This window comes from Notamacropus eugenii, chromosome 5 (assembly GCF_028372415.1).
Source record: "Notamacropus eugenii isolate mMacEug1 chromosome 5, mMacEug1.pri_v2, whole genome shotgun sequence".
Classification (NCBI taxonomy): Eukaryota; Metazoa; Chordata; class Mammalia; order Diprotodontia; family Macropodidae; genus Notamacropus; species Notamacropus eugenii.
This window is the reverse complement of record NC_092876.1, coordinates 342,544,858-342,567,764: the sequence shown is the minus strand read 5'-3', so window position 1 is coordinate 342,567,764 and position 22,907 is coordinate 342,544,858. Positions and strand designations below refer to the sequence as shown.

Here is a 22,907-nt window from a genome sequence, read left to right as displayed (position 1 = left end):
AACTCTTTTGGGAGCTAGACTCAGGCCCTGCTGCCCTATGATGACCAGTATACTGCCCTATATACCACTTGTCACCTGCTTCCAGTAGGCCAACATACAGTGAAATGGGAAGTATATCACCAAGTCAAATGGTTCAGATGACTACAATAAAATTTCCATTGCTTGGGGAGAGCCAAGGACCAATAGTCACTATGCTTTATGCCAGATAATTCACCACATACCTGATAATTTCCTGTGATTTTCCCATCCCCACATAGGTACAGCTTCCAATCTTTAATGACCTTTATTACAAGATACTCAAAGTTAACTTCTCAGCTCAGACTAGGGTTCTGATGCAGGGGAAGAGAGCAGAGGAACACAAAGAGCTCCAAGAATAACCTGGAAAACCTTCTGCCTCAAAGAGTCTTTGAGGGAAATCAGCCCTACAAAGCTCATTCCATTCATTCTTAGAGCCTAAATTGTTACATATGAGCCCAGGAACATTGTTCACAGCATCATCTGGGATGTCAACAATTATTATCAGTAAAGAATGGAGTTGGGAAAGCAACCGGATAAGAAAATTGAACCTGAGTTGGATTCAGACTTACTTGTGAATGCTCATGTTGGCTCTACCAATGGGCTAATACGTTTTCTAAAAAGTAAAAAGAAGACAAGATCTCCAGTACCCTTCTGTTAGCCCTCTTCATCTTCCTGCTTCTCCATTATAGTGTGAATTTTGGAAAAATCTAATGAACTCATTCAGGCTTTCACCATTGCCTATTCTATAATAAGTCTGATGGATTCAGAAGACTGTTTTTTATCTGCTTACCCAAATGTAATCAATCCCTGAAGATATTTGGGAGCATTAATTTAAGCTAAGAAGAACTTAGAAGAGACCAGTAACTAGAAAGCTATTAATTTATTCATTTTAATGGAGCCATATATGAATCAGTTTTCTAACATCTAACATATAAATGACATTAGAGATGGACCCTTAATTTTATTCCTCTAGGGTTTTTGCATTACAATAAAAATCAGTTTTAAGCTAAAGGAGTGATTTACAAATGGAGGACAGGCTGTAAAAAAGGCTTCTTGGTGGTGGTGGGTTAAATTATATTGTACTAAATAGGCAATGCCTTCATCCTAACCTACAACATCATACAAGGATGATAGCTCCACACTTTCCCAGAGGATAAACAGAAGTCAAGAAAGGGTTAAGGGGCAGGGAAGGGAAGGGGAGGGAAAGACAGAGAATGGAGAAGGGAAGAGAAGGGAAAAAAGAAATTGAAGTTTAACACCATTGTTGTTATATTATCGTTCAGTGAACCCTCTGAAGAGCTCAGCCTAACTCCTCTTCTACACCTAAGCGAACTTTCTGGATCATGTCCTCAATTGTCCGTGAAGCCTTTAATACATCTCTAGCAAGTCCTATAGCCTGGAGACAAAAGTTATTTTTGGGGTAAATGGTGATATTCAGACTTCTCTGCAGATTATTCAGTTCCTTGAATTCTTCTTCACCAAAGTTTTGTATAGCTTCATCTGAGGAGATGTAACTCTTTTGTTCTTTTAAAATTAAATCTTGTATCCAAGAAACAGTGCTTTCAATATTCTCCTTACTTTCACCACATATCTGAAATGTGGCTGATTCTATTTTCTTTCCAAAAATCAAATTATATCTTGTAAGACCTAAAAGTACTAAAAAAATTGATACTATGAGAATATATCTATGAACATTTTCTAAACAATGTCAATCACAAACAAATATACAACTTACCTTTTAATTTAGAGAACATTGAGGTTGGCACCACAGAGCCTTCCCTTTTTTTCATAATGCCATAAAACACATCCAGTAGCTGTGGCAGGAAGATGACCACTTTTACTTTGTTCACTGATTGGGCAGACCTTTTCCATGCAAAGTTTTCAATAGCATCAATTATTTTTTTAGCAACAATGTCTGGTTCTTGTTTGGCACTCCCTATAAGAATACAATAATGTAAAAGATACTATCAAGTAATCAACTTGTAGGTTGATGTTTATAGCTAGAAAGGACATTAAAGGCCAACTAGTCCAAATCTTTTCTTTTACGGATGAGAAAACTAAAACTTAGTGAAGTTAAGTGATTTGTTCCATGTCCATACAGTTAGTGAAATGTCTGGCATGGGATTTGAGCCCAGGTCTTCCTGATTCGAACTCCAGCATCCATGTTATGTGTGATGTGACTAGAATTTGGTATGCCCCGTCTTAATGGATAAATGCTCATTCTTCCCAATCTAACCTGTATTGTACTCATTTTCTCTCTCTCTCTCTCTCTCTCTCTCTCTCTCTCTCTCTCTCTCTCTCTCTCTCTCTCTCTCTCTCTCTCTTTCTCTCTCTCTAAACTCTGAAGGTCACTTACATGAAGAGAATATGGCCAGTGTTAGTTCAAACTGCATTTTCTTTGAAAATGGAAGAACATAATATCCCTTTGAGTTACCTCATTACAAAGGTCATTTAGTCACTATCTATACTATTTTGTATGAGTCTCTGGGTACCAAGGAAGATTAAAAAAAACCCAACCAAACAGAATATCTTTTCCCACAGGGAGCTTATAACATAAGGGATATAATATAATAACCTTATAACATAGGCTTATAACATAATCCTTACCATTGATGAATCTAGCCTTCACCTTTAATGCTGACTACCAGTAGCAAAACTTTCTACCACTTTCTACCAGTCAAAAGGGTAATTAGACAAAAGACTGAAGATGCGACAGAGTAAATCCATCATCACTCTCCAAACTCAGAACCTGGTCAAAGTGGGTTAGCAGCAGTATCTTTACATAGGATCATTGAATTCAAAGCTGAAAGAGACCTTAGAGATCTCTTCCAACTCTCTCATTTTGAAGATGAGAAAACTGAGGCCAAGAGAGGAGAAGTGACTTGTCTAAGATAACATAGGGTCAGAATTTTTAACCCAGGTTCTCAACTCTAAATTCAGGATGAAGAATTAAATTGTTACATGAATATGAAATATTTAAGAAATATTACATTAAGACTTACATGAAGCAATGACAAATGAAGAAGTAAAACCAAAAGAAAAAATATGTAATGATTATGATATAAATAAAGTCAAAATGGAAAAGCAACAAAACCCTGTTCAGTGATTAAGGTCAGACTTAATATCATACTGTCCAAATTAAAGGACATACCCATCTTTTCTCTTAATAATTGCCAAATTATTTGGGGGGGGGATATATGTAGTAAAGGATTTTTGGGGAGTGTTTGTTGGGCAATATCTGTTGGGTCAAAAAAGCAGACATTTAAAAAAAGAGTAAGTACACATTAATAGTGCTAACTATATATACATGTATGTATATGTGCACATATATTTACAATAAAAGTTGTCTCAGAAACTACACATAGGACGGAGCTAAAACAATTAAACTAAAAAGCCAGGAGACTATTGTAGTAATATGGGCATACAGTGATGATGACCTGGGATAGGGTGCTGTTCTTGGTGGTAATGAAAAGGAAGAACTGAATCTGAGAAATAGCATGGTGGAATAATCACGGTAAAATTAATCAACAAACTTATTTCACAATGTGACTAATACTGAAATGTTTCACATGATTGCACATGTATAATCCATATAAAATTGCTATCTTAGGGAGGGGAGAGGGAAAAAATTTGGAGCTCAAAATTTTTTTAAAATGAATGTTCTAAATTGTCTTTACATGTAATTGGAAAAAATGAAATACTGTTTAATAAATAAACAAAAGAGGATAATCAACAAATATTATATATATGGATAAGTGATCAGGGTGGCATAAAGAAGAGACCAAAGCCTGACTTTGGAGGTTGTAAGTCTTGGGAGAAAGAAAGATAACAATGCCATTAGTCAAAAGATGGAATCTGCAGAAGAAGATTGCGAAAAGAGCACTGGAAAGGCAATATGGGTTCTAATTGTGTCTTTGTACTGTGCTGATCTTGGCAAGACATTTAACTTATCTTTCCTCATCTGAAAAAGGAGGGAGCATCCTAAAAATAAAGCATATGATCTAAGATCCTATTTAGCTTTAAAAATCTGATGATTCCATTTCTGTAATGAGTTTGTTTGATGTGGCAACTTTTAGGCATCAGCTATAACTTGAAATAGAGTTAGTACAGATAGATGGCATGGCACATAGAATGCTGGACTTAGAATTAGAATGTCCTGAGTTCAAATCCTGCCTCAGAAACATCCTAGTTGTATGACCCTGGACAAGTCATTCAACCTTGCTCCAACTCACTTTCCTCATTTAGAAAATGGAGATAATGATAATTGCTAGCATTTATATAGCACTTTGAGTTTTGCAAAGTGCTTTATAAATATCATATCATTTTGTACCCATAACAACCCTGTGAAGTAGAAGCAATTATTCTTTGAGGAGATAGAGAGATAAGGGAAGGATGAAACCATGGAGGAAAGTGTGGAGGAAGAAGAGAAACTGCAGAAATTGAACAATGAATTTATTTTTTTCTTTCCATTTATTCCTCTCTTTATTCTTCTGAGCCCCTTTTTTGCTCTTTATCAGTCTAGTCCAGGGATGGGGAACCTGCAAACTTGAGGGCATATGTGGCTTTTATGTCCTCAAGTGCAGCCCTTTGACTGAATCCAAACTGCACAGAACAAATTCCTTCAACAAAAGGATTTGTTCTACAAAATTGGACTCAGTCAAAGGCTGCAACTGAAGACCTAGAAGGCCACATGTGCCCTCAAGGCTACAGGTTCCTCATCCCTGGCTAGTCTTTTGATTTTCTTTTTCACCTTGTTCAGTCACAGTTTGAACATTTAGTGAGACCCATTAATTCCCACAAAGGCAATGGTGCTTGGAGTTAAAAGGATTATCAAGACAGATTAACCTCATAGTTATTTGCCTTATCAAGGTTTATTCTTAATTTATTAGTGAATACAGAGGTTAAGGAACACTGATAATTTAAAACTAATTTTGCCAAGAAGCTACATACCTGTTCCAATGAGTGGGAGGGCAACAGATTTACTCTTCATCTGTTCACACTCTTGTAGGACCTTGAAAACTGTTTTTTTAACATCCTTGTGACCAATTACATGAATTATTTTTTGGCACTTCAGATTTCCCCCTTGTGTAACTATAAAATTGCCATGAGGTAGTTTAGCTGGAGAAAGGGAAGAAGAAAAGTAAAGGATATAAAACATGAACTATTTAAACCCATTGGTTATTAAGAATACAAAATATTATATTTAGGCAAAAGAAAACAGTACATGAAAAAATGAATCCTGAATGACATAATCCTTATTGATTTTTCTGTCTAGATTTTTATAGACCCCCAAAGATGAAAAGGATTTTATAAATCATGTTAGTAGAACTGTTTCCCATGCATGAACTTCTAAAACATTATTGACAAGTAATTATCCATTTTCTATGTAAACACCTCCAGTGATAGCAAGTCCATTCCATTTGAGTCAACTATAATACGAAGATCTTCTTCAAGTCAGGCTTAAAACTGCCTCATTGCAATTTAAGTTTTACTCTTTAGAGCTTCATAAAACAGGCATATTCCCCTTTTCATGTGCCAAGCCTTCAAGTCTTTGAAGATAGTGAACTTTATTCCATCTTCTACCACTGTTATCTCTTTTTGAGGCTAATGAAAGTCTGTTGCATTCCCCTACCTGGGGAAGTTTTTGGCAGACTTATAAGCAACTCCCCTAAAGCCTTACAAGATTATTCTTTAAATAAAATTATTTTTCATTGTTCTTTTCTTTTTAAATTGAATTCCAAACTTATCCCACCCCTCCCTCACTAATGGAGAAAGCAAGCAAATGATACCAACTAAACATGTAAAATCATGTAAAACATTTCCGCATTAGCCATATCACAAAAAGAAAAAATAATAAAATGAGAAAATTATGCTTCAATTTGCTCTCAGAGTTCATCACTTCTCTCTCTGGACAAGGATAATATTCTTTTATCATGAGGTTTTTGAATTGCATTGGATCATTAAATTAATCAGAGTAGTCAAATCTTTCATATTTGATCATCATTACATCATTGCAATTACTATGCACAATAATGGTTCTCACTTCACTTTGCTTCAGTTCATATGGGTCTTGCCATGTTTTTTTCTCCTGAAACTACCCAACTTGTCATTTCTTGTAGCACAATAATACTTCATCACAATCATATGCTACAACCTATTTAGCCATTCCCCAATTGATGAGCATGTCAATTTCCAATTCTTTGCCACCACAAAAAAGTTGCTATAAACATTTTTGCACATATAAGATCTTTTCCTTTTTCTTTGATTTGGAATACCGACCTAGTACAGGTATTGCTCAGTCCAAGAGTACACACAGTTTTATAGCCTTTTGGGCAAAGCTCCAAAATGTTCTTCAGAATGTTTGGACTAGTACACAACAGTTTATTAGTGTACCTATTTTTCCTCATTCTCTTTGTGATTTGTCATTTTTGACACCTCAGAATTGTTTCAATTTGCATTTCTCTAATCAATAGTTATTTAGAGGATTTATTTCATGACTATAGATAGCTTTGATTTCTTCCTCTAAAAACTGCCTGTTCATATCCTTTTACCATTTATCAATTGTAAATGATTTTATAAATTTGACTCAGTTCCCTACATATTTGAGAAATGAGGACTTTTTCAGAGAAACTTGCAGTCATTTTTTATATTACTTCACTGTTTATGTTACCTTTTAGCAAAATGGATTTTCCTTGATTATTCTTTTTAATTAGGTTTTGTTTTTTGCTTTTGCTTTCTCTGAAATCATGGTTACTACCCCTGCATTTTTTTTTCACTTCAGCTAAAGCATAAAAGATTTTGATTAATCCCTTTATTTTAACTGTGCATTTCTGTTTCAAATGTGTTTCTTATAAACAACATATTGTTTTATTCTTATTTTTAATCCGTTCAACTATCAATTTCCCTTTTATGAGTGAGCTTATCCCATTCACATTCATAACTATGATCACTGTGTATTTCCTTCTATCCTATTTTCCCTCTCTTTATTCTTTTCTCCCTATTTTTATCCTATTCCTCCTCAAAAACCTATCTGGCTTTTGACCACTGCCTCCCTTAATCTGCCCTCCTTTTTCTCATTGCCCTCAGTCATACCTCATATTCTCTTTCATCCCCCCCCCACACTTTACTGATGAGTAAGATACATTTTTATACAAAACTGTGTGTATGCATGTATGTGGATGCATGCACACATGTCTCTGTGTGTATTCTTCTCTCTTTGAACCAGTTCTGATGAGCATGAGGTCCAAACATTGCCTGCCAACCTCTCCATTTTCCCTTCCATCATAAAAACTCTTCCTTGCATGCCTCTTTTATATGAGAAATACTTCCCCATTCTACCTTTCCCTTTCTCCTTCTTCCAGTACCTTCCTCTTCCTTATCTCTTCATTTTTTTGGGGAGAGGGAAAGAGCACCCCAATATCACCTCACATTCATGCCCTCTGTCTATGTAGACTCCTTTTAATTGCCCTAATAATGATAAAGTTCTTAGAAGTTAAATGTCATCTTCCTATGTAGGAATGTAAACAGTTTAAATTTATTGAGATCTTTATAATTACTTTTTTACCCTTTTATGCTGCTCTCTAATATTGTATTAGAAAGTCAAATTTTCTAATCAGTTCTTGTCTTTTCATCAGAAATGCTTGGGTTCTTAGAATAACTTTAATTGGAAGGTGGAGCCAAGATGACTGAGTAAAGACAGGGAATCAACTGAGATCTCCCCCCAAATCTTCCAGTTACCTTTAAAAATTACTCTAAACAAATTCTATAGTGGCAAAACCCACAAAAAGACTGAGTGAAACGAATTCCCAGCCCAAGACAACTTGGAAGGTTGCCAGGAAAGGTCTGTTGCACCAGGGTGATAAAGGGGCATAGTCCAGCACAGGCAGTACCAATGCAGACCAGACTAGGTCTCTGTAAAACTGGATCAGGCTGTGAGGTGACTAAATCACTGTCAGCAGTGGTGGTTTCCAGACCTCTCAGCTCACAGAAGCCAAAGACAACTTAGAAGGTCAGTAAGCAATGTCTGTTGCACCTGGGTGAGAGTGGAATGTGATCCAGCACAGGCTGTGCCAATACAGCCCTGGCCATAGCAAACCAGGAACAGGCCTTGGGAGTGACTGAATCAGCAGCAGTAGGGGCAGAAGCTGTTTCTGCAGCTCTCACAGCCCATAGATGATAGAGGGCTCAAACAACTTGCCAGAGGATTACAGGGATCTTTTTGGTAGCACTGAGGTCGGACTTTGTTGCTTTGCCCATACTTGGATCTGGTTCCCAGTCCTGGGTGGTAGTCCCAGGGCAAGGAGGAATAGTAGCACATGAGAACTTGCAGCTGTAGTGGAGAGGAGACCCTCCTCACAGTTCCAGGGTAGAAAAGAGTTCTTGTGGTTGCTCACAAACCAGAGCACAGGCCAGGAGAGTAGTAAATACATTCCTTAGATAATACCACTTTGGTATTATCTTCCATTTTGGAAGAGCTGAAAACTTACAGGTATCTAGAATTATCTCTGAAAACAGCTACACAAAAACCCTGAAGCCTGGGACAATGCACTCTCCATCTTGAAAGCAGAGTCCTACTTTAGCAAAGACTTAAAAATCAAAAAATAAGCTGGGAATATGAGCCAACAGTGGGGAAAAAATTTCTGACTATAGAAAGTTACCATGGTGACAAGGAAGATCAAAATACACATGAGAAGAAGACAATAAAGTCAAAGTTCCTACATCCAAAGTTTCAGGGCATGGTAGAGCTCAGAAAAGGTTTTGAAAATCAAGTAAGAGAGATAGAAGAAAATTGGGAAGAAAAATGAGAACAAGTCAACAAAAAAATACACAAGAAAATAACACCTTAAAAAATGCTATGTGAAATGGTAGGTAAAAGAGGTCCAAAAAACCAATGAAGAGAAAAATGCCTTAAAAAGTAGAATTAGTCAAATGGAAAAGGAGGTCCAAAGGCTCACTTAAGAAAATAATTCCTTAAAAATTATAATGGAACAAGTGGAAGCTAATAACTTTATGAGAAATCAAGAAACAGTAAAACAAAGTCAAAAGAATGAAAAATTGGACAGCAATGTGAAATATCTCATTGGAAAAAAAAAACTGGCCTGAGAAGTAGATTAAGGAGAGATAATTTTAAAATTATGGAGCTACCTGAAAGCCAAGATCAAAAAAAAAGAACCTAGATATCACATTCAAGAAGTTAGCAAGGAAGACTGCCCTGATATTCTAGAATCAGAGAGTAAAATAGAAATGGAAAGAATCCACTGATCACCTCCTGAAAGAGATCCCAGGAATATTGTAACCAAATTTCAGAGGTGCCAGGTCAAGGAGAAAATATTAGAAGCAGCCAGAAAGAAACAAAGTATTGTGTAAGCATAATCAGGATAGCACAAAAATTTAGCAACTTCTACATTAAAGAATCAGAGGGCTTAGAATATGATATTCCACAGGCAAAGGAGCTAGGATTACAACCAAGAATCATCTGCCCAGCAAAACTGAGTATAATCCTTAGAGGGAAAATGGAAATTCAATGAAATAGAGGACTTTCAAACATTCTTGATAAAAAGACTAGAACTGAATAGAAAATTTGACTTCCATATACAAGGCTCAAGAAAAGCATTAAAAGGTAAGCAGAAAAGGGAAATTATAAGGCACTTAATAAGGTTAAACGGTTTATATTACTATATGGGAAGATGATATTTCTAACTCATAACACCTTTTTTATTATTTATTAATTATTTCATTATTAGAGTTCTTATATATATGTATATATACATACATACATATATATATACATATATATATATATATACAAGCAGAGGGCACAGGTATGAGTTGAATACAAAGGGATGATATCTAAAAAAATAAAATTAAAAGTTGATGGAGGAACGTACTTGGAGAAAGAGAAGGGGGCAGGTAGAATGAGATAAATTATCTCACGTAAAAAAGGCAAGAAAAAGCTTTTACAGCGGAAGGGAACAGGAGGGAGGTGAGGGGGAGTGAGTGAATCTTACTGTTCTCAAAATTTTCTCAAAGAGGCAGTAACATACACATGCAATTGGGTCCAGAAATCTATCTTACCCTACAGGAAAGTAGGAGGGGAAGGGGATAAGAGGAGGTGATAAAATGGAGGGCAGATTTGGGGAGGGGATAGACAGAGACAAAACACTTTTGACAAAGGATAGGGGGGAAAGAGAGAGAGTAGAATAAATGGCAAGGGGTAGGATGGAAATAAATACAGTTAGCAATAGCAGCTGTGAACACAATTTTGAAGTAAGTTTCTCTGATAAAGGATTAATTTCTCAAAAATATAGAGTCAAATTTGTATAAATAAGAGCCATTCCATAATTGATAAAAGATCAAAAGATATGATCAGTTTTTAGGCAAAGTAATGAATCTATTTACAACCTTATGAAAAATATTCTAACTTACTGATTGGAGAAATCCAAATTAAAACAATTCTGAGGTTCTACCTCATACTTATTAGATTGACTAATAGTACAGAAAAGGTGAATGACAAATGTTAGAGGGGATGTGGGAAAAATGAAACATTAATGCACTATTGGTGGAGTTGTGAACTGATTCAACCATTCTATAGAGCAATTTGGAACTATGCTTAAAGGGCTATAAAAACACACATACCCTTTGATTTAGCAATACCACTACTAGGTCTGTATCCCAAAAAACATAAAAAGCAAAAAGAAAGAGGATGCATACGTACAAAAATATAGCAGTTCATTTATGATGGTAAAAAATTAGAAATTGAAGGGTTGCCCATCAATTTGGGAATGGTTGAACAAGTTACGGAATGTGATTATGATGAAATACTATTGTACTATAGGAAATGATGAGCAGGATGCTCTCAGAAAAACCTGGAAAGACTTGCATAAGCTGATGTAAAGCTAAAGGTACTTTGTACAAAGCAACAGTATTATTGTAAGATAATAAGCTGTGAAAGACTTAGCTATTCTCAGCATTGCAACAATCCATGACAACTCGAAGAACTTATGATGAAAAATGCTATCCATCCCCAAAGAACTGATGGTGTGTGCATACTTTTCTCAAACTTTATTTTTTTTGAGTTTTTTGTCTGTGTTTTCTTTCACTAATATTTCACTAATTTGATTAATATGACTATTATGGATATGTTTTGCATGTTCTGTATGACTAACATGTATAACCTATATCAAACTGTTTGCCTTTCACTAATTTCTCTAACATGACAATTACAGAAATATTTTGTATGATTAACACGTATAACCTATATTCATTTGACTTCTCATTGAGAGGGGGGTGAAGAGGGAAGAAGGGAAAGAATTTGGAACTCAGAGTTTTAAAAATGAATGTTAAAAATTATTTTTACATGTAACTGGGGAAAATTTTTTTATAAATAAATACTAGAAAAAAAAAGGAATGCTTGAAAGTCCTCTATTCCTTTAAATATCCTCTTCCCTCCCCAAGAAGGATTGTACCCATTAGGCCACTTCTGTTTTTTAAAGTGTTATTTTCTTCAGCATTTTTTTGGTGCTTCTTTTATCAAGCTGTTCTTTTCATAATTTTCTTGCATCACTCTCATTTCTTTTCTCATTTTTTCCCTCTAAAACTCATCTCTTTCTCGAACTTTTCTAGGAATTCTTGTGGGACTTGAGTCCAATTAGCATTTTTCTTTGAGGTTCTGTTTGAAGATGATTTTACATTGACTTCTACTTCTGAGTTTTATATCTTGGTCTTCCCTGCCACCACAGTAGCTTTTTATGGTCAAGTTCTTTTATTGTTTTCTCATTTTCAAACCTATTTCTTGAATTTGAATTTAATGCTAAAGTTGGGTTCTGCTCATGTGGAGGTAGGGAGGCACTGTCCCAAGCTTCAGGATTTTTTGGTACTGCTGTTTTCAGAACTAGTTCTGGGGCTTATATGATCTGGGGAGAGCTGTGGTCTTTGTTCTCCTGGCCTGCTCTTTGGTCTTTACCCAGGAAGAGCTCCTGCTCCCCTGCAGCTGCAAGTGCTAGTGTTGTTCTTAGTCCTGAAATTCTAACCAGGTCCCCTGCTCCTTTGTGACTGAGAAGTGCTCCTCTCCACCTTGGAATTCTAACCCAGAACTGCTTATGGGCAATAGAGTTGCCAATCAGTGCTGGACCCTCTTCCTAGTGCCAGCAAAGAGTTCCCTGTATTTTCCTTCTGATCAGTTATCCAATCCATCTTTACCATCTCTTTGCTGAGAGCTCCTGAAGCTGCCACTACTGCTGCTGCCACTATAGCAGCCAGCGGCAAGGCCCATCACCGGCACTCCTGCTACACTCTAGGCCAGCTCCTACCCTATTGTCATGGACCTCTTCTGTTGACCTAAGTTATCTTAGTTTGGAAAAATATTTCACTCTCACCTCTTATTGGTTCTGCTGTTCAAAGTTTTTATTTGAGGCTTTAAAGTTGTTTGGAGGAAACTGTTGGGAAAGTTCAACTAGGTTGCTGCCTTTACTCCACCAGCTTTGCTCCATCCTCTCCTAATCATCTTTTTAAATTTTTAAGCAAATTTTATCAATCTTTTATATTTTTTGCATCATAAAAATGATTCTTCCCTTTCTTCTTCTCAGAAAGCTATTTTCTATAACAAATAATATTTTAACAATAAAAAAGAAAGAAAAAATAGGCCAAATTTATTACATAAGAAGTCTGAAAATATATGAAATGAACCACACTTGTGTGCCTCTTACTTCTGCAAAAGACTAAGGTAGGAGTGGCTTCTTATATATCTTCTTTTGAGTCATAGTTTTTCTTTGTAATTTTGCGACACTTGATTTTGCTTTTTGTGTGTGTGCGCTTGTTCTTTCCCCTTACATGGTAGTAGTTATTTTGCACGTTGTTTTCTTGGTTCTTCTCACTTCACTCTTTGTCAGTTTCATGTTTCTCTGTATTCATCATCTTTGTCATTTCTTATAGTAGTGACTCTGTTACACTCATGTGCTACAATTTGTTTATCCATTCCCTAATCAATGAGCATTTACTTTATTTCCAGTTCTTTGCCATCGCAAAAAGTAGAGCTAAAATAATTTGGTGTATATTTGGGACTTTCGTCTTATCAATTGCCTCCTTGGTGTAAAAGCATAGTAGTTGAATCTTTGGGTCAAAGAATATTTGCTTTTTAATAAACAAATTTAATCCTTTTAAAAAATAATGTATACTTCCCAACAAATTTTAACATTTCCTTGCAAGGAGCACTTCAGGAAAAATGCTTTATAGCTGTTTTTAAAAAGGAGGGGTATGACCTTAATTTTGATACTAATAGTGCCATAACTATTTGTATGCTAATTTACCAGAGTTTTATTGACTCTCCAAATTGACTTTATTTCCATGGTTACATAACAAAGATTGGTTCCAGTAACCTGCATTGGGAGTTATTGAGCATGTATGAATCAGGCCTAAAAGATTCACACTCTGAAAGGATGAAGAGTCTCCTTAATCGTTTCCAAGTCTAAGGAGCTGATGACTCAATGGCCCTTGGATTGTCCATGTCGCATGTATGAATTCATTGAAGGATCTATGCTTCACTTGTATTGTGGTGACCTTGCCTTCATTCATTGTATGGTATGTGTATTTAACTAGGTGAGCCTTCACTTGGGGCCCTAGTCCCCTTTGCCCCTTTTGTATTTGTTTTTGCTTGATCTAATGGGAACATATATCCCAGGTGGATGTATCCAGGAGGTGATCTTGTGAATTTGAAAGATGGATAGGTAGTGAGGCCCAATGAAAAACATAAGCCAAATGGTAGCAGAGAAGGATCCTTGGCTATCGTAGTTTCTCAATTGGAGAAAGAAGTTAGTCTCTATATATTTGATCAAACAGCACCAAGCGGAAGTTAACTGTAAAACTGCTAGTTAGCCTGTTCTATGTTCTGATGAGAATTAAGGATCAGCATCCCAGAAGATTGTAACTACTATTATATTTTAAATTCCTGAGTCCTACTAATTTTAGCTGAATGTGTACTTGTGAGTCTTTCTGTTTGTAGGATTTCTTTTTTCATGTAGAATTAAATTACATGTCAGAAAATCTATTCAACATTTTATAGAGTACCTTTTTTTTTACTTCCCCCCATTAGGCATCCCTTACAATTGTGAGCTATAATCTAATTTATTATAATCAAACCCATCCCTTGTGGTAACAAGGATGAAAGACTTAATGAGCCAATAAATATGACAAAAGGGAGCCCCTTTGGCACAGGCAGGCTCCCTAGGACAAAAATGGATGAAACAAGCCTGCCAGACACCAAAGTTGAGAGGGAGTAAGGATGAATTCCCCCATTGGGCTTAGTGAAATAGTTTTTCAAGGCTAGAGTTGGAGTTGTTGTATGTATTATAATTCTTGAACTCTCCTAGTTAACAGTCCCAATGTCAACCCCCGGTGAATTTTTTCATTGTGATAGTTTTAGAAATTGTGGTAAATTGGAGAAAAACAAATATAGGAGCCAATAAAAGTGTCTCAAACCATAAAATGTGTGGTTACTTTCTCACATAGTTATATATATATTCAACCTTAAATTTATAGTGAAATTATCACAGTGATACTTTCATATGGAACACTGACTCCTAAAAGACTTCTTGTCTGCTCTGATCATCTCTCACATCCTCCTGTCATACACCTAATCCTTTTACTTTGACGAGATTAAGGCTAAAATATAAACATCGATGCCATACCTAATTGTGCACATTCTGATTCCACAGTTGGTCCAGCAGCTTCTAAAATGGCTTTGGAAACCCCTAGATAAGAAAATTACAGTAAGAATGAGCATGAATTACAGAATCATAAATATTGGGGATACAAGGAACCTTAAAGATCCTGTATTGTACCCATCTATCCCACTTAATTTTACAGACAAGGAAATTGAGGCCCAGAGAGGAAAAAGAGTACATGCAAAGCACATAGCTAGTAAGTGGCATATCTGGAAGTTAAGTTCTGATCTTCTCATTCATGTCTTACTGAATCAAAATTCAGTCTAATTTACTTTAATTATAGCAAGTGTTTTAAGCCATTGATATAGCTTATGTAACAATAACAATTCACATAATACCTCCTTTGTGGGTAAATGTTTTATTTGTGGAGTTTACAATAACATCTTCTTCTTCCTTGGTAATATCTCCAGAGGCAACCATAAAAGAAATGGAACCAATTGTTGTTTCATAAACTCCAGGTGCAATATTAGAAATAGTCCCAAAGAAATCTAAAGAGAAAAGAAGAAAAACAAGATGCCAAGATGGATCCTGTGACTGGTATTATAAGGCTTTGCTGTATATTTCTCTCTTATTCCTTCCTTTATCCCTTCAAGAAATTTCTTGACTTTAATTTTCAATACCCAACAGATGATCTTCTGGTTGAAAAGATTTAGGAAATTGGATAGGTATTCCCTCCTCCCCTCAATCTCTCTCTGTTTCTCCCCCCACCCCCAAACCTATGATTATACATAAGTCAGCAACTTTTAACACAGAGATCCTATTTACTGATGTAGCCTGGCAACTCACAAATTAATTCTAGTATTAGAGAATTCTTAGAGCATTGAGAGATTAAACAATTGATCATGGTCAGAGTTAGTGTGTGTCAGAGGTAGAATTTAAATACAAATCTTCCTGATTCTAAAACTGGCACTCCATCCACTGTGAAATTCCATTTCTCCTATGTATCAGCACAGTGAAATTTGATGAGACAGAAATATTTGGGTGGTTAAGTTTAAGTTCATCTATATAGAAATCATATGTCCCCAACTGAGAAAATAGTAGAATCAGCCTTTATGGGGGTTGATAAAAGAGCTTAGGCAATCTAATAGATGAGACAAGTTGATCTTGTATCTGATTGACTCATGCTAAATAAATGTGACTAATGCTTAAAAGGCTAAGAATATTGTAGTTTCAGAGATTTCAGGAAGATGGTGGCATGCTAGAACAAAAAGGAGCACAGATCCCCTGAAAACTTTTCAGTGAGGCTTAGAAACCTATCAATCTCAGGCACAGCCAAGATAGCAAAGAAAAGGCAGAGATTCCCCTGAGCCCTCCTTCAAAACCCTACATAAAACTTGAAATAATGCCTCAAAACAAATTCTGGAGTGGTAAAACTCACAAAAGAATGGGATAAAAAAATTTTCCAGCCCAAGACAACTTAGAAGGTAGTCAGGAAAAGTCTGCTGCACTGGGGTAAGAGTGGAGAATCTGAGTCATAGTCCTGGGTCTCAGTCCCAGGGAAAGGAGAAGTGGTAACATGCCAGAACTTGTGGCCACAGGGGAGCTGTGACTCTGGTCACAGTTCAAGGGTGGAAAAGAATGCTTGTGGTTGCTCATAGATTAGAGTACAGGCCAGGAGAGTAGTAAACGCACCTCTCCCTAGATCATACCACTTTGGAAGAACTGAAAGCTTACAGGTCCCTAGAATTATTTCTGGAAATAGCTGCACCAAAACCCTAAAGCTTAAACCACTAGCCCCTCCACTCTAGAAGCAGAGTTCCACTTTAGCATAGAATTAAAAGTGAATAAATAGGCTGTATTTTAAAAATCAAGTAAGAGAAGTGGAGGAAAAATTGGGAAAAAAAATGAGTGAAGCAAGAAAATCATGAAAAAAAATGAGTTAATAGCTTGGTAAAGGAAACATAAAAAATACTGAAGGAAGCAACATTAAAAAATAGAATAGACCAAATAGTAAAAGTAGTACAAAAAACCAATGAAGAGAAAAATACCTTGAAAAGCAGAATTGGCCAAATGGAAAAAGAGACATACAAAAATTCACTGAAGAAAAGAATTGCTTAGAAAGTAGAACTGGGCAAATAGGAAAGGAAGTACAAAAGCTCACTGAAGAAAATTATTTCTTAAAAGTTAGAATTGAGCAAGTAGAAGCTAATGAATTTAGGAGATATCAAGAAACAATAAAACAAAATCAAAAGAATAAAAAATAGAAGAAGTTGTGAAATATCTTATTAGAGAAAAAACAACTGACCTTGAAAACATATATAGGAAAGATATTTTAAGAACTGTTGGACTACCTGAAAGCTATGCTAAAAAAACAAGCCTAGACATCATCTTTCAAGAAATTATCAAGGAAAACTCCCCTGATATTCTAGAACCAGAAGGCAAAAAAGAAATTGAAAGAATCCATCAATCACCTTCTAAAGAGATCCCAAAATTAAAACTCCCAGGAATATTGTAATCAAATTTCAAAGCTCCCAGGTCAAGGAAAATATATTGCAAGCAGCCAGAAAGAAACAATTCAAATATCATGGAGCCACAGTCAGGATAATATAAGATTCAGCAATTTCTATGTGAAAAGATTGGAGAGCTTGCAATTTAATATTATAGTGGGCAAAAGAGCTAGAATTACAACCAAGAATCACCTACCTAACAAAATTGAATATAATCTTTTGGGGAAAAAAATAGAAACTCAATGAAATAGAGGACTTGCAAGCATTCCTGATGAAAAGACCAGAGCTGAATAGAAAAATTGACTTTTAAATACAAGACTCAAGAGAAGCATATAAAGGTAAACAGGACAGAGAAATCATAAGGAATTCAATAAGGTCAAACTGTTTATATTCCTCCATGGAAAAACAATGCTTGTAAGTTTGAAAATCCCTCTTATTATTAGGGCAATTAGAAAGAATATACATAGAGGAAATGTTATAAGTTAAATATTGTGGGGATTAATATTGTCCAACCTATAATAAAAGTGACTGAGGCGGAACTCTGAGCCAATGTCACTTTATTAAAGGGTTCATGGTCCTCTCTAATGTTGATTCTATAGAGCAATTTGGAACTATGCCCAAAGGGCAGGTATAACCATATAACCATATATAACCATATAACTAAGCAATACCATTACTAGGTTTGTATCACAAAGAGATTTGTTTTTAAAAGGGGAAAGGACTTATATGAATAAAAATATTTATAGCAGCTTTTTATGTAGCGGCAAAGTATTGGATATTAAGGGAATAGTCAGCAATTGGAGAATGGCTGAAAAAGTTGTGTTATATGATTATGATGGAATGCTACGAGAAATGACAGGCAGAATGCTTTCAGAAAAACCTGGAAAGGCTTACATGAGTTGATGCAAAGTGAAATGAGCAGGGCCAGGAGAACACTGTACATAGTAACAACAATGTGTTGTTATGATGACCTACTGTGAATGACTTAGCTATCTCAGCAATGCAATAATGCGGCAATTCTGAAGGACTTTCAATGAAAATGCTCTCTATCTCCAGGGCAAGAACTGATGGGGTTGGAGTGCAGATTGAAACGTACTTTTCCTTCTTTCTTTTTTTATCTGAGTTTTCTTTCACAACATGACTAACATGGAAATATAGTTTGCATGATTATACATGTATACTATATCAAATTTTTTGCCTGTTTAATTGGCAGGGGGATAGAGGAAGGGAGGAAATTTAGAACTTAAAAAATTTTAAATGAATGTTAAAAATTGTTTTTACATGATGCTGGGAAAAATAAAAAAGAAATCAATAAATCTGGAAAGAAATAAGAATCACCTCTAGACTCCCCCATCCAACTGAGGGATCTACCACTGGAGTCTCGTGGAAACTCTGGAATAGAAAAGCCAGGTAGGTAGAAAATAGAGTGCAGACAGACCTTATAGATTCCCAGGGGGTCCATCATGACTTTCCTAACCTGATATCAAAAATATTAGGAAAAGACCCTGGCATCTGTAGATAGAGCCTCCAGCAGGATAAAGTCCCACAGCTCTGTGCCAAGAAGGAGTTGCCTGGCTGAGCCCAGACTTGGAGTCCCTTGAAACAGGGCATTCTCTGGGCCACTATACTCAGAACTAGGCAGTTCTGAGAACCCTACTCCTGACATTAAATTGTGGAGTTTAATCCCAGTGCATTACCCCAACCTACATCATGAGGTAGATGATAGAGATACTCGAAACAAGGAAAACTGAATAACAAGAAAATACCTTGGCTAGCCCAAGGATAATAGCAACTCCTTGTAATGGCAATTTAAATGGGAAGATCTTTCTCATTCATTAATAGGCCCATGTGACCTGCTTAAATCATATGAAAGTCTAAGCCACATGAGGTAGGAGGAACTTACTGAATGGGTGGAACAGAAGGGTGGAGCAGAACTGAGGGCAAGTAGTGAGAACAGTTAGGGAAGAAGGAGGAGAGGACACAGGCAAGCAGGCACAGGTAGGCTGATGAGTGTTTGTTTGTGGGAAGTTCCCAGCAGCATATGCAAGTATGAGATATATATAGATATAGATATAGATATAGATATAGATATAGATACACACCATATACATATATACACACTATATACCACATATTATATACTATATACAAGAAGATAATTATATATATACATACTTAAATATATATATGTGTGTGTGTATGTATATATATGTAAATATAAAACAACACATTGAAAAACAGAAGTAAATGTAGGAAATCTATATGAATGACAGGGAAAGGAAAATAGATTAAAGAGAGATCCGCCACACTTCCTGAAAATCATGATTTAAAAATCTGGGTGTGATATTTCAAGAAATTATAAAGAAAAACTGCCCATAACTCTTAGGATCAGAAAGAAAATAGTACTCATCAATCACCTCCATCAAGAACTCCCAAAATAAAAACTCTCAGAGATGTCATTATGAAAATCCAGGGCTTTCAGATCAAAGAAATACAACAAGGAATATTGTATGTGCTTTGCAGCATCTTGTCATTGATGCTTTATTCTTCATTTGGATCATCATTACTTTGCTTAGGATTTTAACTACTACCAAATGGTTAGTAAACAACAATAAATTTTTCAACACAATAATTTTACTAGACCTTGTCTATCAATAGTCTTGGCAGCTCCACAACTGGTAGGATTTTTATTTCCATTTCCACTACCCCATCTAGTGAATTCATTTGAAAATGCCTAGAAATAAAAACATAACTACTTAGTACAACAATTCTTGCTAGAAATATACATCAGATTCTTTACCAAATATACCTAGCTAGTAAACAAAAATTTATTTAGATGATTATTCATTACAATGCATGTTCCTATTAGAAACTCTGACCTTAAATCTTGGATAAGAAAAATAAAGGAAGCTAATCCTTTAGGTAGTAGAGCCCGGACTAGAATTCAAAAGACACTGCATTTGGAGTCAGAGTACCTATGCTACTTCCCTACGGTGCATTTTACTACTACCTGTGTGAACATGGGCACACTTCACTGAGCCTTAGTTTTCTCATCTACAAAAATAAATGGATAAGACTAGGTGAATTCTTAGGTCCCTTCCAGTTCTATGCATGTTCTTCTGTGATTTTAAAGAAGTTATTTTAGAATTCTAAAGGAAGACTATTTGGGAGGCATTGTTTTCCAAGTTGACTGACATGCCCTTACTTACACAGTCATCCTCAAAAATTTTTCCATAAAAGGATTTCTTTTGTTAAACAAAGGTTTAATGGAAATTTTATGACAAAACCTATTTAAATAATTATTGGATGCTTAACATGAACGATCCTCAACTTTAAAAGGCAATGAGAGATGGGAATACAAATAGAAAAACTAAAGTTTTTGCCTTCAAGAAGCTTACAATCTAATGGAGGAGATTACACAAATTAAGGAGTGGCAGATAGGTAGAAAGTTTTGGTCTGGAAAATCATAAAGATAGTGAGTAACCACAGATGGTCTATTAATATATACTTTCTAGAGGCAATGGTGGTGATGTTTTGATTTTAATTCTCAGAGAAAGAGATGCAAAGGAGGGGAGAGGGTAAGTATACCCATAAACAGTCAAATGGCAACATGGAAAAAAAAATGAATGAATGAGGCAAAATTAAGGACAAAAGATATTAGGGAATGTGTGGTTTAGGTCTTCCCAGGAATGGCCCCTAGACTGTGGAACAACAGCAACAGAAGGACTGGTAACTGTACAGATCACACCTTATCCAACCCTTCTCCTAGTGTAATTCCTGATCCTATCCTCCCTTCAGTCTTTCATGGAAGATCTACCCTCACCCATAAGAGGCCTTCCTGAATGCACGCTTCCAAGTACAACATTCCACTTACTTATTAAGAAGGTATATTCCTGAATGAGAAGAGTTGATTAGGAGGGTTTGGTCAACTTGACAGGTTTCCTGGGATGTGAATCTATATCCCTATTAATTACACCCTCTAATTGGAGTGTCATTGTTTGGGACTTTGATTATGTGAGAAGATTTTGACTGCATTTCCCTACAAAAGGTGTGAACATACTCTTTATAATAACTGAGGATGTGGGAGCTGAGATCAGAGATCTCAACCCAGAATTTTGGTCCTTAGAGGTAGCCAGTGGTGGCCTAGAATCAAGAAGACCTGAGTTCAGGTATGATCTCAGACCCTTACTTTTTAAGAATTATTTTTACTCATTTTGAATTTAAATACAACAAGACCAAAAAAAGAACATTTCCATGTACACAGTACAATATAAAAAGATGATTCAATATAAAACTATGAATTTCTATTTCATAGTTTACTTTTTTTAAAAACTATGTAATAAATACTACACATTGTTGTTAAAGCTACTTTGATTGTCTGTGCTTTCTTCTAGTTGTCTTTTGTTCTCTATTGTGTATTTTTTTTCTTCTCTGACCACCCCATCCTAGATAAAAAACCGCTAAACAAAAATATGTATGTATATGTGTGTATATATATATATATATGTATATATATATATATATATATACATATGTAAAACCATAGTATTCGTACTTCCATGTCCATATCCAGAAAAAGAACTGACACATGGAAGTATGAATACTATGGTTTTACATATGTATATATACGTACATATATATGTATATATACACACATATACATACATATTTTTGCTTAATGGTAACCTTATCTAGGGTTGAGTGGGGAGAGGAGAAAAAAAGTACACAATAAAGAGCAAAAGAAAACTAGAAGAAAGCACAGAAAATGAGGGTAGTTACTTATGATACTCAAAATTACTTAATCATCCCAAGGTGTTCTTAGAACAGTATTGCTGTTATTATATGCAGTGTTGTCTTGGTTCTGCTTATTTCATCTTCATTATTTCATGTTTTTCTAAAATCAACCAACTCAGAATTTCTTATAACACAGTAATATTCCATCACAATCATATGCCACAACTTGATTAGCTTAGGCCCTTACTAACTATGTGGTCCTGGGCAAGTCACAATCCATGCTTGCCTCTGTTTCCTCAACTGTAAAATCTGGATGATAATAATAGCATCTATCTCGCAGAGCTGTTGTGAGGATCAAAATGAGATAATATTTGCAAAATGCTTAGCACAGTGTCTGGCACATAGAAAGTTTTATATAAATGTTTATTTCCTTCTCTTTTCCCTTCCCTTGGATATGTGTGGGTGTTAAGCCTGTTTATGGCATAGCCTCCCAGTAACAAATCACTCCATCCCCTCTGTCCTAGAAATAAAAGAAGTAGAGAGGTTAGGATTGGGATTAGGGTTTGGGATTATAGCCTTTCAATTGAGAAGATGACAGCAGTAGTATAGCAAGAGTTCTTACAGCCCAACTTTCTCATTCAATTTATGGTGAAGCAGTGACAGAACCTCTCATCCTTAAAGATGACTGCAGTGGAGAGGGGAACCATAAGGCCATGTATCTAGAGATGCTAAAACCATAAGGCAATAGGAATGTATGTGTAGAGCCCATATCAGATTGCATGCCATCTTGAGGAGACAAGGGGAAAGGAAGGAGGGAGAGAAAATTTAAAATTTATGAAAAAATGAATGTTGAAAACTGAAAATAAACTAAATATTAAAAAACACCAACCTCCCATAAGGCCATGTATCTACAGATACTAAAAAACTGAGGACTGATGAGAGTTGTCAAAACCCCAGCCTTTTAGAGAATTATCAAAAGTTTTAGTCAGTT

The 22,907-nt window shown here is 35.7% G+C and overlaps 1 protein-coding gene across 1 annotated transcript in view; it reads right to left on the bottom strand.

Moving 5' to 3' along the window:
* Positions 1–883: 883 nt before the first annotated feature.
* LOC140506527 (protein mono-ADP-ribosyltransferase PARP14-like) overlaps positions 884–22,907 on the bottom strand; it is a 63,727-nt gene continuing 41,703 nt past the window's right edge. The window contains exons 9-14 of the mRNA XM_072613804.1: positions 19,826–19,916; positions 15,074–15,223; positions 14,700–14,762; positions 4,969–5,136; positions 1,754–1,954; positions 884–1,674 (exon numbers count right to left, since the gene is read on the bottom strand). Of these exons, the coding sequence (XP_072469905.1) occupies positions 1,319–1,674; positions 1,754–1,954; positions 4,969–5,136; positions 14,700–14,762; positions 15,074–15,223; positions 19,826–19,916 (1,029 nt within the window). The 3' untranslated portion in view covers positions 884–1,318. The remainder of the gene's footprint in view (positions 1,675–1,753; positions 1,955–4,968; positions 5,137–14,699; positions 14,763–15,073; positions 15,224–19,825; positions 19,917–22,907) is intronic.